Source organism: Neofelis nebulosa, chromosome 10 (genome assembly GCF_028018385.1).
Source record: "Neofelis nebulosa isolate mNeoNeb1 chromosome 10, mNeoNeb1.pri, whole genome shotgun sequence".
Classification (NCBI taxonomy): domain Eukaryota; kingdom Metazoa; phylum Chordata; class Mammalia; order Carnivora; family Felidae; genus Neofelis; species Neofelis nebulosa.
The window spans coordinates 107,853,900-107,869,072 of record NC_080791.1 but is presented as its reverse complement, the minus strand read 5'-3'; the positions used below and the strand labels follow the sequence as shown (position 1 = coordinate 107,869,072).

The window sequence follows — 15,173 nt, the reverse complement described above, 5'->3', positions numbered from 1 at the left end:
AGTGCTAAGTGCCTGACATACAGTCACTAAAGTAGGGGGAAAACGCTTTGGATTCAAACCTCTCAGCCTCCTTAGTGTTCGCTGCCTCTGGTTTCCGGTCTAAGGGATGGGCTGGGGTAATGACCCTCGAATGATCTAGCCCCTTTGGGCATGTCCACCTCCTGTATATCCTCTGAGGACTCACTCAGGTACAGAAGGAGGAGTCTGGACAGAGGCCCACTGCACCCTGCAGCTGGGCTGGGGCTGGCTCACCTGAGTTCCTGAACTCAGAATCTTCGTTGAGTAGCATCCACAGCAGCAAGGAAGGCTGAGCTTCTGGACCAGGGCTGCTGCAGGGTGCGGGGTGGGGGGTCGGGATCCCTTGCTGGCCCGCGGCGACTCTCGATCCTGCTTTCCTCACTGAGGCCCGCTCTCCCTCGATCCCTAGGCTCCATCTCGGTGAACAGCCGCAGCACGCCCTTCTTGGCCACTGGGGAGAGTGAGATTCTGGACCTGGAGAGCGAGCTGTACCTGGGCGGTCTCCCTGAGGGGGGGCGGGTGGACCTGCCCCTGCCCCCGGAGGTGTGGACGGCGGCGCTCCGGGCTGGCTACGTGGGCTGTGTGCGGGACCTCTTCATAGACGGGCGCAGCCGAGATCTTCGGGGCCTGGCCGAAGCTCAGGGGGCGGTGGGCATCGCCCCCTTCTGCTCCCGGGAGACACTGAAGCAGTGTGCGTCTGCCCCCTGCCGCAACGGGGGCATCTGTCGAGAGGGCTGGAACCGCTTCGTCTGTGACTGCATTGGGACCGGCTTTCTGGGGCGGGTCTGTGAGAGAGGTGAGGTTGCTTTCCTTCTAGGGGTCCCCACTGCCCCTCCTTGTGCCCCTTCCTCCTCGGGGTGCCCCTCATAGGCCAGCCCTGGGTCTGTCCTTGTAACGATCCTCTTGGTTTTCCCTCTCCCTCCACTGGCCTTCGGCCGTACCCTGATTTCCCTCTTCCGTTACCTCTGGGGCAGAGGCCACGGTCCTGAGCTACGATGGCTCCATGTACATGAAGATCATGCTGCCGAACGCCATGCACACGGAGGCAGAGGATGTGTCCCTGCGCTTCATGTCCCAGCGGGCCTACGGGCTAATGATGGCCACCACCTCCAGGGAGTCAGCCGACACCCTGCGCCTCGAGCTGGACGGGGGCCAGATGAAGCTCACTGTCAACCTCGGTAACCACCCCGCCCTGTGTTCTAGCCCCTTCCCTGTCCCTGCCTCTGAGCACACCCCCTCTGTCTGGAGAAGCTGGTGGTGGCACCTCCAAGAGTGGGAAGTGGGGAGGGGCCGGCCTCAGCCCCTGAAAGCTTCATCCCCAGCAAGGGTGCACAGCGTAGGGGATGCTCCATGCTTGGCAACACTGTGTATGGGGGGCACCCCGAGTCTGGCCGTGCCCTCTGCCCAAGTGTGTCTGGGCTCGACCGCTGCCCTCCCGGGGGCGCTCATTTGGGTTTGGTGGCGTCTGTCCTGCACACACGCGTCACAGCGTCGCTCATTCTGGGCTGTCGGCTCATCCACTTACTCATTTGCTGGTTCATTCATTTGGGAAGGACTTGCAGGTGCCTAGCGGTGCCGAGGCTGAGCCTAGGGCAGCGGCAGATCTGGAGCTGAGGAGGACACAGCTTCTCTCACGGGCTCTGCGTTTGAAGAGCCGTGTCTGTCTGTGTGCATAGGTGTGCGCAGGTGACACTGGACGCCTGGGGACAGATCTTCCCTTGTCTGCTTTCACGTTTGCGTCCCGGGGCTGCCCTTTGAAGCCACAGGGTCACCTGATGGGCTGTGCCAGGCCTGTTTTATAGACTGTAGAATTCATATACTGACTCCTCCGATGTCATAAAGCCAGCAGTGGCTGGGGTCGGAGCCCAGACTCAACGCCAGGTCACTTGCCCTAAAGTACAGCGTCTCCCCACTGCCTCTCACAGAGCTGGGGTGGGCGGAGGGCGTCAGGGGCCCTCGCCGTCTCTGCCCCTGCCCAGATGAGCCCAGATCAGCTCCGCTTTGCAGGCATCCCCAGGGTGTCCGCGCGGGGGCGGGGGGCACCAGCAGGCCGGTTGGGGCAAAAAAACAAAAACAAAAACACAGCAGGTGCACTCACTCAGCTCCTATTTACGGGTAGTAAGTGCCACTGTATTCTGAACCTGGGTTACAATAGCAACGAAGACCAGGACCCCGCCGTCGCGGGGCTTCGGTCAGGGGAACACTGGAAGCTGGAGGTCCTCAGCCATCCAGGCTGGACTCACAACTGTCCATTTCACCCTAGCCTCTCTAAACGCAAAGGTGTATAGCACCCAAGGGCCTGCCATGTAGGCAGATGCGGGCCATGAAGGTTCCTTTTTATGTCCTCAACTGGAGAGAACACAGAGGATTTGAGCTTTGAAATATCTGGATTTCACCCTAACTTTCATCTCTAGGCCATCTGTGGGACAGATGGTGGCCTTTTGGGGACCCATTGCCTTGTTAATTTTTACCACATCTTTCCTCTTCCCCTTTGGACCACTTGGCCTTGGTACCCATAGGACAAGGATTTGCCGAGCAAGTTGGGGGCAGGAGGTAGGGAGGTGTGCAGGCAGTAAGGGCCTCAGACTTGGGGAACTTAAGAAGCTCAGCTTCTGACCACCGTCACAGCCCCCAGAGCGGGTGGTGGGTGTCAGTGCTGCAGGGGGGACGTGGGAAGGGAAACACGCTTTGGCCAACATTTCATGGTCCGTACCATGTCCCCTAGCACCTCTGAAAAGGTCACAGGAGGAAGGTGCCAGTCCAGGACCCCATGAGTGGCCCTGAGGTTCTCAGACTGGTCTGGTCTGTGTACCCAGACCCAGCACGGGCCACTCCTTCGGCTAGGAGGTGTGTCCTCTGTGCAGTAAGCTCATGGCTCTGTGTGCTCGGAAGTGACCCCGCAGGGAAAGTCTCTGGCCCTCTATCTGCGGGGAAGGCCGATGCCTCTTTCTTACTTGAACTGTCTCAGGTGCATGGGGAAGAAGCTTGGGTTCCTTGATATTAGACAGGAGGCGGTGTTCTTGGCCAGGAACATGTTCTCTGGCGGATCCTCGGGACCTTCGCCCTTAGGATCTACCCTCTCCTTCCCACTGGCGTACTTTTCTGTCTGTGCCTCATAAGTACTTAGAAATCAGAGAATCAGGTGGCCCTCAGGATGCCACTGGCTCTCACCTTTCACTGCCTCTCATCCCTGGCCGTGCTGGGTCCCACGCGCAGAGATGCTATCTCTACTATGCCCCGTGACAAGCCGTGATCAAGTGCTTGGTGCAGGTGCCTCTGTCCGCAATGCTCAGCGATGCGTGTACAGGGAGGAGTGTGGCCGCTGCGTGATCTGCACCCAGCCATTCAGCCTCAGGCTCTGATGGGAAGAGCACTGGGTCTGGGGCCAGGAGATCTGGGTTTCGGGCCCGGTCTCTTTGACCGCTGGGTAAGTCATTTCTCTCTTCTGAGTCCGTTTCTTTCTGTAGAATGAGGCTAAGGATCCTCGCTCTGCTTACCTTCTGTGGCGGTTTTCAGGCTCCCATGGAACAATGGGAGTGAAGACATCGTAAAGATGCGAGCCACACGTGTAGAGACTCACCCAGCCCTTCTCGAAAGAAAATCTAATGGGAGTAGAGACCTAAGCTTAGAACCAGGCCTGGGGGCTTGCTTCCACACTGCATGACCCGGTCTGGCCCCTGCTTCCCCATCCTGCTGGCTACCAGGGCCTGTGGGGCCTCGCAGGCAGGGAACCACACCAAGGCTCTGATCCCGGGGTTGGACTCGCTCCCGGGGAGCAGAGAGAAGCCTCACAAAGCTTGGTCTCTCGCGTCGCGTCAAAGTCTCATCCTGTAGGGAGGGAGGGAAGGCAGACATACGTAGGCATCTGTGCAACCTGTCAGAGGCTCAGCGAAATGCCTTGGACGTGGGGCTGGGTCCTAAAGAGGAAACCAAGGCTGCCGGTGACCACTTGGTGGGACAGCTGGGGGGAGGCACTCAGTGCCAGCTTCGGGAGGCAGGGTGTTTGTCGGGCCAGAAAAGGCTGACAAGGAGCTGCTGCCTCCTTCCAGACCGAGGATGCTAGAGAAACTGGATTGTGTCTCCTGTCCTGGCCCTAGGCCTCTACCACGCCTGCAGACCCCAAGCAAGTACCCTAAGGTCTGCTGGCCCTGAGCAGGGTGGTTTGATTTCTGTTCCCAGGGAATGTTAGAGTCCCCGGGATTCTTCACCCTGTTCCAGTGTGACCTGTGTTCCCTGTCCTTTTGCCCTTGGTATGGCCTCTTGGGCCATTGCCCCACCTAGCCTGTCCCTTGTCGCCCTCCCCTCCCTGGAGTTGCCCTCCACCAGCTGTGCTCCTGCAGCCCCAGCTGTCAGTGAGGCTAACGTGAAGGCTGTATTGTAACTGAAGAATCTCCAAGCTGGAGGAACCCTTAAAAGTTATCTCCTCCAGCCAGCTCCACCCCCGCCCCATATGTGAATTACCTGTTAGTTCCTCCATCGCTGCTCAGATGCCATTCATGTCAGGAGCTCCCCACCTCTTATGGCCATTCTAATCACTGGGTCATTCTTCCTTAGCGTCAACTTCTGAAATTCCCTCTTGTGGACCTAGTTCTGCCCTCTCAAGGCCATACAGAGTAAGCCTAACTCTTGTTCGTGTAAGCCGGGCTGAATACACATTATGTTTCAAGGTCCGTCAATCCCTGAGGCCACGGAAGGGTGTTTTGTTCCCACCTGGGGCTCTCAGTAGTTCACAGGCACCTTCCATAGGCTGGGCAGCCGGGGAGATTGCTCTGAACAAGAACTGCATACTGTCACTCTGTGATGTTGCTTCTGAGATGAGCCTCTGGCCCATGGGCTCCTGAGGCTCCTTGCATGGGAGACTTGGACCCACCGTCTCCAAACTGTGGAGCCTGGGTGGGGCAGGGGATCAGGTGGGGGTATGGGATGGGAAGCCTGGCTTCTTCACCCTGGGTTCCTTCACATGCAGGTGACCTCTTCCCACCTGTTTGTTTCCCTACACACTCACACCCCCATCCTGGTCTCTATGTTCAGCCAGGACTTTGGTGAGTCTGCGCAGACCTGTCACATCTGTTCATTTCCTGCACAAGTCACTAGCTAATGCCGCCTGAGCTGGGCTCTGGGCGGGTGTGTGCACGAAGGTGGGTGCTTCTCATCGCTCCCACTTTCTGCTTGCCTCCGGGGTGGTGCCGGCCCCCTCCTGGGGTGCCCATCCTCACGGGGTGTCGGCTCTCCTCCAACCCCACTGCAGTGGGGCTTCTGAGGGTGGAGTCACTGCAGGGGGTGGGGACTTGGAGCTGACACCTCTTCTCTGGACAGATGGACCCCCCATTCCTGGCGCCCACCCCTGCTAGGGAAGGGAAGAACTGAGCTTTTCCCAATAGGGGATCGGCCTGTCCTTCCAGCCCCTTTTTTTCTTTTTTGGACCCTTCATTGGTGAAGACTCTGCTGGCCCAAAGAGAGCCCCCGTGACCTGACTCCAGGCCTGGCACCCTCCCCCCCTCCCCCCTGACATTCCCCTCCCCATCCCCCACCTAGCTTCTGCTTCCCTCTGCTACCCCTTCCTTCCTCTTTTCTCTCTGCACCCTCTTGACCTCCTTCCTCTCGCTGTCCCTTCTGACTTCCCCCTTGAACCTGCTCCGTTGCCTTCCCCTGCTGCTGCTTCCCTCCTTTGGTGCCAGGCTGTGGCTCAGGGTCCCGGCTGCTCCCCCCACTCTTCTGCTGCGGTTGACGACGCGTGTGGAGCTCAGCCGTACTGCCCGAGGGGCCCAGGCCCCCAGAGCCACAGGGGAGCCTGTTTACCTCCACTGCAGGAACCTTCAGGGGCCCAAGGGATGCCAGATGCCCCCAGCCGCCTTTGTGTCCCTGGGCCTAGGGGTGCAGGCAGAGCCTGTTCTGGGAGGAGCCATAGGATGCCAGCATATTCCCAGAAAGACAAGGGGCCGGCCCACTGAACACCTCTTTCTTGCTCTGGGCTCACAAGGCAAAAAGATGAAACTCAGAGAAAAGAGATTTGTCCACAGCCGCACAATGAAATTGGGACCCAGCTCCTCTGCCTCCAGGTGCAGGACGTTCTGCAACCCCAGCTCATCTGGGTCTGGTGGCACGGTGCAGGTGTCCCAAGGGCCCTAGGCCCCAATTTCACAGGACCCTAGTGCTCCGTTCCCCTTGCGAGGCTGGCCAACTGACATGTTGTGGGTCGTGTGTCCCATCAGAGGGATGGCCCAAGGCTCCGGGGCCCTGGGCTACAGTTCTGTGTAGACAGTGTGCTTTCTGACCATGTGGGGCCGCCTGACCCTGGGGTCATAGGACAGCCATGCGGAGGCTGGGGCAGACTTTGCCTGTGGTGCCTGCTCGCCTCTGACTTGCTGGGTGTCCTCTGAAATCATACTTTGGGGGCCTCACGAGCCCCACCTGTGAGGCCTTGGCCCCTCCCTGAGAAAACAGATGGATTCTGGTTCCTCTTCAGGGTGAAAGATCGCCCTGTTCCCCAGTGGCAGCCTGGCATCCTCCATCAGGAAGGGTAGAAGGAAGGTTCCTGTAGGGGGTGGTGCTGGCCCCCTGGGACTTTGGGAGATGTGTGGCCACGGGTAGGGAGCCCTGGGGCAGACCCCTCCATTTGGCTCAGAGCCCAGGGGGGCATGGGGAGTGATGTGTCACAACTTGGGCTCTGAGCAGGGAGTCGTCCCAGAGCAGGGGATGCGGGGAATCTGGCCCTCCCCACCCATCTCCCTCCGAGAGATGTGGAGATGTGGGGTTGGTCAAGCCCTCAGCCCCACAAAGATCCCCTGTACGACTGGGATTCCCAAGGTGCCATCTCCCTCAGACGTGAGAGGCCCCGGGCCCCTCTAAGACGGGAGGCGGCAAGCCCTCTTCCCATCACCTGATTGCCCTGCCTCCCAGTTCTGGGGAGGGTTGGAGCCCTCTTGGGGGCAGGAGGGACAGGGGTCCAACCGAGGAAGGGGAGAGGGCACCTGGGCACGCGTGGTCCCCGGAAAGTGGTCCTGGGGGGGAACCCCCGCCCGCAGACACCCCTCCCTGTGAAGGATGTAAAAAAAAAGAAAACAAAAAACTTGTTCTGCCTTTTTGTCTCCCCTCCCCCTCTGCCCGCCCCACGGCCCCCCCAGACTGCCTGCGCGTCGGCTGCGCACCCAGTAAGTGGCTTCCCTCTTCTTCTGCCGAGCCCCCAGGGGCCTGGGATGCTGGACACTGGGATCTGGGGAGGGAGAGTGGGGGGGAGGAGAGCCTTCCTCACTGGCTTGTGTGGGGGTTGGGCAGTGGGGGTGGTGGGAGGGGAGCAGGCATGAGGGCGGGTGGGGGTGGTGTGGCTGTGGAGGGCAGAACGGGCCAAGCCAAGGTGAACCAAGAGGCGTTGGTGGAGGGCCCTGGGTCAGCATGCTCACTGAGAAAAGGAAGGCCAGGGAGCCTTGTCATCTCAAGTCCCTGGGAGGGTGGGGCAAAGACTTGGGTGCACCTATGGCAGGAGGACCCCCCCCTCCCCGTGGCCGGAAGAAGCCGGAGAAGAGCCGGGATATTCCACTGCATCTCCAGAGGCGGCCACAAGGGGGCGGGCGAGGCACGCAGGAAAGAAGAGGAGGGTGGGGAGCAGGGTCAGGGGTTCGAGGTTCAACGTTCAGCCCTCCACAGCTCCTGTGTTGGGGGGGGGCGCTGAGTTCCCGTCACGCCGGGGCGCATTCAGAAGGCACAGTGAGTCTCTCAGCTGGGGGTGAGGAGGAGAGCAGGTGTGGGCATCTCCGAGCATCCCAGGGTGCTGGGCTCAGTGCGGTCTCCGAGAGAGTGTTTCTGCATGGCGTGCCCTGGTGTCGTGCGAGAGAGCACAGGAACCCGGCAGACACCGGCAGAGGGGGCCGTGTGCGCCCAGCGTGTCCCTCTGTGTGTTCGGTACCTGTGGGCGCGTGCGTGTTGAGCCCCGGCCCCGCTGGCGGGAGCCCTGGGAGTACCGCAAAGTCGAGCATCCTTCTAAAGAAGAAGAGGTTTTGGTTTAGACCTGGAATCAGAGAATCCCGGCCTCGCATAAAGGGTCATAATTCCTAAGACGCGTTCCCCTCTCTGGCCAGGTCGGTTGTGCTGTGTGTGTGGTCGCATGTCCGGGTGCGTGGAGGTAACCAGAGGCGTACAGAAAGGTCACACCGGGTCCCTCTGTAGGCGGCGGGGGGGTGGAGAGCTGTGTGTCTGCGTGAGGGTTTCACTGCCAGCAGCGAAGCCACGGGCGCGCGCTCACACGTGCGGCACGGGGGTGGTCTGGGAGTTTGAAAAGGACAGGCCTCTGCCTCGATGCTGAGAATTTCACTGCTGGCTACACACACTGGCGCTGACGCTCCTGAGAAGACTCGGGAAGAAAACGCTGGTTGTAGGTACGGGCGGCTGTGTGCAGGGCCTCAGGGCACGACTCCAGAGGCACCGTTCACATCCAGTTCTGTTCCAGGGACGGCCTTGGGAGTTGCGCAAAGAGGCAGTGGGTGTTGTCTGGATTTCTGACTGGGTGTGGAAAGACTGGGTGAGCGTGTGTCCCCGCGTGCAGGGGGCGGGGGTGCGTGTGGCACAGCTGGCCGCGTGCCTTAGGCCGTAGGTGTGCAGCTGTGCGTGTGGGGGGGGGGGGGGGGGAGACTGTGCGCCTGGGCTGGGACTGGGAGCCACAGGCGAGCGAGCCGGAACGCCGTGCTCACTCCCCCCTTGGTGCCGCAGGTAAAGGCCCCGAGACGCTCTTTGCGGGACACAAGCTCAATGACAACGAGTGGCACACGGTGAGGGTGGTGCGGCGTGGCAAGAGCCTGCAGCTGTCTGTGGACAACGTCACCGTGGAGGGTGAGCGCGCTGAGCCCAGCGGGGTGGATACGCCTCCGGGGACCTGTGGACGGCCCTGTTCTTCTCGGTGACAACCGCCTGGCTTCCCTTCCTCGGGCAGCATTCTGCCAAAGCCCCCGCTGCTGTTTCTCCCTGAGGGGTGGCATGTCATGGGGGGGGGGGCCCGGACGCCGTTGTCCCCGGTGCCCGTCAGCCCTGGGCCGGCGAGGCGTGCGGCCGCCGGCACCCCCACCGAGGGTGTCTGCCGATGTCTCTCCGGTGTGGCCCTCATGTGGAGGGGAGGCTCCTGGCACCCCGGGGCCCAACCCCAGAACCCGCCCCCCCCCAGCCTGCCCCCCTCATCTCTGTCTCCGGTCCCGAGCAGGACAGATGGCGGGAGCCCACACGCGGCTAGAGTTCCACAACATTGAGACGGGCATCATGACGGAGCGGCGTTTCATCTCCGTGGTGCCCTCCAACTTCATCGGGCACCTGAGCGGGCTGGTGTTCAACGGCCAGCCCTACATGGACCAGTGCAAGGACGGCGACATCACCTACTGCGAGCTCAACGCCCGCTTCGGCCTGCGGGCCATCGTGGCCGATCCTGTCACCTTCAAGAGTCGCAGCAGCTACCTGGCGCTCGCCACGCTCCAAGCCTACGCTTCCATGCACCTCTTCTTCCAGTTCAAGACCACGGCCCCCGACGGGCTCCTCCTGTTCAACTCGGGCAACGGCAATGACTTCATTGTCATCGAGCTGGTCAAGGGGTGAGCTGCCGCGCCCTGCGCCGCCGGCAAGGAAGGGGTCCCCTTCCCCTGCTGACCGAGATACGGCCCCCGCCACTGGCTGAGATATCCAGTCCCCTCAGACCACAGCTCGAGGTTCAGGTCCCCAGCCCCCCGCGAAGATGGAAGAGTGGCACCCCCTTTTCCAACCCGGTGACTCCCCGGTTCCTTCCTTGCCAGTGTCCTTGCCGTTCACTGTCCTGGCTCAGGCGGGAGGCAGGGCCCTGTCCCTATGGCCTCTCTTGCCTGAGGGGACCCCACCCTAGAGCAGCTGTGCCCTGCCCCCAGGAACCCCTGCTGTCCCCACAAACCTCTCCCCCAACCAGCTCCTCGTCTGAGCCTGTCATGGGAGCCGGCTCCTCTGTGGCCCTCTGTCCCCACGTTGTCCCCATGATGGGACTTCACACCAGAGTCCTCTTGTTCTGGGCTGGGTCCCTCCACCGTGGGCTCTCCCCCTCTATTCCCTCCTCCTGCAGCACGCAGGACCCCTGCAAGCCGTAGCTCCTCCTTACCCTGCCCTCCCAGTATTGCCTCCGCCTTGACCCAGTGTCTCCTCCCTACCGCGGGGCAGGTACATCCACTATGTGTTTGACCTGGGGAATGGCCCGTCCTTGATGAAGGGGAACTCAGACAAGCCAGTCAATGACAACCAGTGGCACAACGTGGTGGTGTCCAGGGACCCAGGCAACGTGCACACGCTCAAGATCGACTCCCGCACGGTCACGCAGCACTCCAATGGCGCCCGAAACCTCGATCTCAAAGGTGGGGCCTGGGGCCTGTGGAGAAGGCCTGGCCCTGACCCAGATGCCCCCTTGGCCCCAGCAAGACCCTCCCTCCCCCACACCGGCTGGCGTGCTCTGTCACTCACGTGATTCTCCCTCTCCCCTCCTGGCCACGGTTTCCAACTCCTTCCTCTTCTTTTCTGTGTCCAGCCTGACATTTTCCTGTCAAAGTTCTGTTCAGCTCTCCCGTGAGGCTGCCCTCAACACTGAAAGCCCGGCCATGGGATGTGCCTCACGGGGAGCTTGGTGGCCTCACTCTAGAGCTAGGGGTGGGCAGTCCAGGGCTTCTGAAGACCTCTTGGTTGCCCAAGATTGAGAGGCCTGCCTTGGTTGAGGGCTGGAAAGAGAATGGGGAGCATAGTGTCCTGGCAGATAGCTCCCCCCGAGTGGGTGGGAGGGGACGGTTGATAAGGGGAGGGGGGGTTAGCCGCTGCGGGGTCCCTGCATGTGGCCTGTCCTATACACTGGGCATCTATTAGGCTCTGTCTGGGCACTCTTCTGGACCCAGGCTTCCCTGGGAGGCTCGGTGTCACATCAGGGTCACACATTCCCCAGGGGCCCTTAGGTAGCTATTGAAGTGGTCATTGGCTGCCCCCGGAAGGGGTGCTGGAGAGAACAGGGAAGAAGGAGGAACCTAGAGTCAAGGCGTTGGGACAAGAGCAAAGATGAGGCCTGCAGCTTCTCCAGAACCCTCTGGGGCGACACGAGCGACCTTCTTCATCTGCCCCAAGCAGCCCTCAGCCCCATGGAGACCCCTGCGTGGTCCGTGTGACTCACATCGTCTGGGGTCTGGGAGGGTCCTCAGAGACCAGTGAAGTCACCCCCGCCTTGAGAAGGAGGAAATGGGAGAAAACGGGAGGCTAGGAGGCTTGCCTGAGGCCCCCAAGTGAGCTGGAGGCAGAGTGGGATCTAGAAGCCCTTTCAGGTGCCGGCCAGATCTTTCGGCTTAGTGCTGCCAATTCTCCCGGCGTCCAGAAGGGGGCAGCATGTCACAGATTATCCGAAGCGCTGGCAGACCCGAGGGTGGTCTGGGTTAGTCTTGTGTTGGAGCCAGTGGCCAAGACCCCGTCTCGCTGAAAAGCTTGCGCCCTGGGCCGGCCAAGTCTTCCGGGGAGTTGGGCGCGATACGGCCAGGGCAGTGATGCATGGGATCGGATGTCCCCGAGGAGAACTTCCTGGAGTCACCCAGAGTCCCCGGCCCAGCCCTAACTGTTGGGGAAAGGGAGCTGGGTTAGAGCACTCAGGAGAGAGAGGCCTGAGGGAGCTCAGGGAATAGGGGGAGGGGAGAGGGTGGGGGCGGCGCAGACAGGCCCTCACGTCTCTGAAAGGCCCTGATTACAGGCCGGAACTGGAAATCAGCTGTGTGGGAGAGAGCATGGAGCCCGGTCTCCCAGCTGCTCCCCATCCCCCAAGCACCCCACCCTGGGCATCTGGGCTTCTCGGGGAGGGGAGCAGACAGATGGCAGAGTGGAGAAGGAAGAAGGAAGGGGGGGGGGTCGTGGGATCTCTATACGGAAGCCCGAGTCTGGGACGACCTGACAAGCAGATGCTGGTATCCTGGGAGGGGGATGGGGACCGGGATTCAGGCTTTGACCCCTCTCCCTTTACAGGGGAGTTGTACATTGGCGGTCTGAGCAAGAACATGTTCAGCAACCTGCCCAAGCTGGTAGCCTCCCGGGATGGCTTTCAGGGCTGCCTGGCCTCGGTGGACCTCAACGGACGCCTCCCAGACCTCATCGCCGACGCCCTGCACCGCATCGGGCAGGTGGAGAGGGGCTGTGACGGTGAGTGGCGGGTGCAGGAGTTGGGGGTGACTCTGCGGGCCGCAGGAGGGCCGGCCGCAGGGCTTCGCTGGGGCAGCACAGTGGCCTTGCTTCTCGGGCCTCGCGGGAGCCTGTCCCCACAGCCCTGGGGCAGGGGTGCCGGGGGTGAAGGGTCACTCACTTTTCCCGTTGCCTCTCACCCTGGCCCCTTATCGCAGTTCAAAGCCAAGCCCAGCCGACCCTGAGCACCCCTCCCCACCCGTGGCCACCCCCTGCGCCCTTGTCGGTTTTTGGCCCTTTGGTCCTGGCAGGACTGAGAGTGGGGCCTCTCACCGGACTCTGAAGCTTCCGCGCCTCCTGGGGAGGGAGGGGGCTTGGCTGAGTGGGGGGTGTTGCTTCCTCCCGCCTCTTCCAGGCCCCAGCACCACCTGCACCGAAGAGTCCTGTGCCAACCAGGGTGTCTGCTTGCAGCAGTGGGATGGCTTCACCTGTGACTGCACCATGACTTCCTACGGAGGCCCTGTCTGCAATGACCGTGAGTTCCCGGGGGGATCTGGCCCCTTCCCAGCCATAGGGACTGCCGGGGAGGAGAGAGGGTCTCTGAGAGCCATGCTGCTTGCTTCCTTCTTATCCCCTCTTGTCCCTAGAGCACGGGGTGGGGGGGGGGGGAGTGGGGGGAGGGGAGCTGCTGGCTGCTGTCGACCCTCGACCCGCGACCCCTTGGAGTCTTTCCTTTGGGGCCTGGGCGGGATTGCTGCTGCCCAAGCCCCTGGGGCAATCTGCTGATAAGACGGCCTCCTCCCTTTGCTCGGAGCTGGCTGGACGCTGCCCCCTTCACCTGTACCCAAAGATGTCAGCCTCTGTTGCTCTCCCTGTGAGATTTTGGTGACGGTCTTAACAGGTTTGATGTACCTGCTATAGCTCAGGACAGGGGGCAGGCGTTGACCTGCACCCCCTTTCCTCCGGTGCCCTCGGGAGAGTGCAGCGGAAGTCTCGAATTTCCTGCCCAGAGTCGGCCCGCTCCCAAGGGGGCAGACTCAGGAGATTCCCAGGAGGCCAGGCCGCTGGACAGCTGGCTTCCCTAGACAGCAGTCATGCTGTTCCCGACTCCCCCCGCCCCCCGCCAAGAATCTCAGCTGTAGGTGGTCCCCTTGGAGCCACAAGGACACTCCTTAGCATCCTTGCCTCGTTCTTCTCCCTGTCTGGGCATCTGTCTGCCAACTTGCATATTGTCTGAGGCCCCTCCCTAGAGAGGGCACTGTCAGCGGCAGTTTCTGGTACCGGGGCTTGGTGGCCAGCAGCGGGTTAGGGCTTGGCAGAGGGAGGGCAGCTGGGGCAGGAAGTGGAGAGAGGGAGACTCCTATCTGAGGGGGGCTACAGAGTTTCTCTCGGACGACTGGCCTGCGCGCAGCAGCAAGGAAGAGGGCAGCCTTCTCAGGCATCACCTGAATGGTCTTCCTTCAGGGTAGCCCTGTGGAGAGACCAGGGGTGTGGCCAGTCAGCTGCCTGGGAAAAGACACACACACACACACACACACACACACACACACACACCACTCAGGACTGGGCTTTTTCATTTTACAAACATGGGGACCGAGGCCTGGAGGGGTCAGTGGATTTCTGGGGGTAGTTAATAGTAGATGTGGGCTAAGAACTGGGGTCGGTGCCTTTGCTTCCCTGCCACGTCTTGGAGCCGTAGTCATCCGGGCACGAGTCCTGAGTTTCTTACGGGATCCACCTACAAGTTCCAGGGACTGGGCTCTTGGGCAGATCTTGGTTCTTCCTTCTCCGTGGGAAGCATGTCCTGCCCTCTTCCTCAGCACTGTTGGGGGGCTCTGAGGCCTGGCCCAGGCTTGAGGATCTCCGCTTCCTGTTCCCATCCTGTCTTCAGGGTTTTCCTCGTCTGACCTGCTCCTCTCTGTTCCTCCCAAAGCCCCCAGACGATGTCCCCCAGGGCTCAGGGACACTGGAGCCCTGGCTCCCCGGGGAAGAAAGACAGGGCGGGGCCTCTTTCTATCCAGCTCACTCACTGTGCACAGATCTGGAGACGGTGGTAACTTCGATGCTTAACAGTAATAATCCCCACTGGTTGTTTAGCGTTTGGCAGTTCACAAAGCTCTTTTAATTTATTCCTCAGTGAAGGCAGTGGGCTGGAGACCGACCGTCCTGTTTAACTGATGGGGAAACCGAGGCCACTTGCATGCCCTAAATTCTCGGGTGCTGGGGGGATAGAGTGCGGCTGGAACCTGGGAGCTCCTGACTCCATGACCTCCTGCTGTTCATTTAGTCCCGGGTGGTGGTGCTGAAAGTGGGCATTTCTTTTTTTCTTTTTTTTTAATTTTTTTAGTGTTTATTTATTTTTGAGAGAGAGAGAGACAGACAGACAGAGACAAAGACAGAGTGTGAATGGGGGGTGGGGGAAGGCAGAGAGAGAGGGAGACACAGAACCGGAAGCAGGCTCCAGGCTCCGAGCCGTCAGCACAATGCCCGACGCGGGGCTCGAACTCACGAACCGCGAGATCATGACCTGAGCCGGAGTCGGATGCTCAACCGACTGAGCCCCCCAGGCGCCCCTAATAGTGGGCATTTCTTGCCTGGGATGCAAAGGATCAAGGTCAAGAAATACTGCTGCCCACTGTCACTACTACACTGGCACATACCGGAGCCTTCTGGAAGCGGGCATAGAGATTGTTGGGAATTTAGGGAGTTATGTCATCTTTTAGCGAGGGTGGGAAGAGAGGCTGGAACCGCTTCTTCAGGTTCCAGGAAGGCGGGAGGCAGGGAGACTCGGGGCTGGGGAGCAGGGCATATCTTGGGAAGAATCACCATCCCCAAGCACTGGTCTGTGTCTGGTGGCAGGCCTGAGCAGAGGCGTGGAGGTCAAGACAAGGTGGGTGCAACCTGGCAGCTGCTGGGATTCTGCCTGCTGCTTCCCCCGATACCGGCCCTGGGGGACCTTCTGAGATCTCTGCCCCGGAAGGGCAGGGCAGGAACCTGGGGCTGGGGGCTGTGCCATTACTTCC

General features: G+C 61.0%; 1 protein-coding gene across 30 annotated transcripts in view; it reads left to right on the top strand.

Annotated features, from left to right (window-relative positions):
• NRXN2 (neurexin 2) overlaps positions 1–15,173 on the top strand; it is a 109,515-nt gene that overhangs the window by 55,334 nt on the left and 39,008 nt on the right. For 12 of the 30 annotated variants that reach the window (XM_058689507.1, XM_058689510.1, XM_058689505.1 and 9 more), the window contains 8 exons: positions 428–814; positions 993–1,196; positions 7,143–7,169; positions 8,722–8,841; positions 9,206–9,587; positions 10,177–10,367; positions 11,998–12,171; positions 12,566–12,685. In XM_058689507.1, the coding sequence (XP_058545490.1) occupies positions 428–814; positions 993–1,196; positions 7,143–7,169; positions 8,722–8,841; positions 9,206–9,587; positions 10,177–10,367; positions 11,998–12,171; positions 12,566–12,685 (1,605 nt within the window). Of the gene's footprint in view, positions 1–427; positions 815–992; positions 1,197–7,142; positions 7,172–8,714; positions 8,842–9,205; positions 9,588–10,176; positions 10,368–11,997; positions 12,172–12,565; positions 12,686–15,173 lie in introns of all 30 variants that reach the window. The other 18 variants (XM_058689509.1, XM_058689504.1, XM_058689499.1 and 15 more) reach the window with 2 other exon arrangements.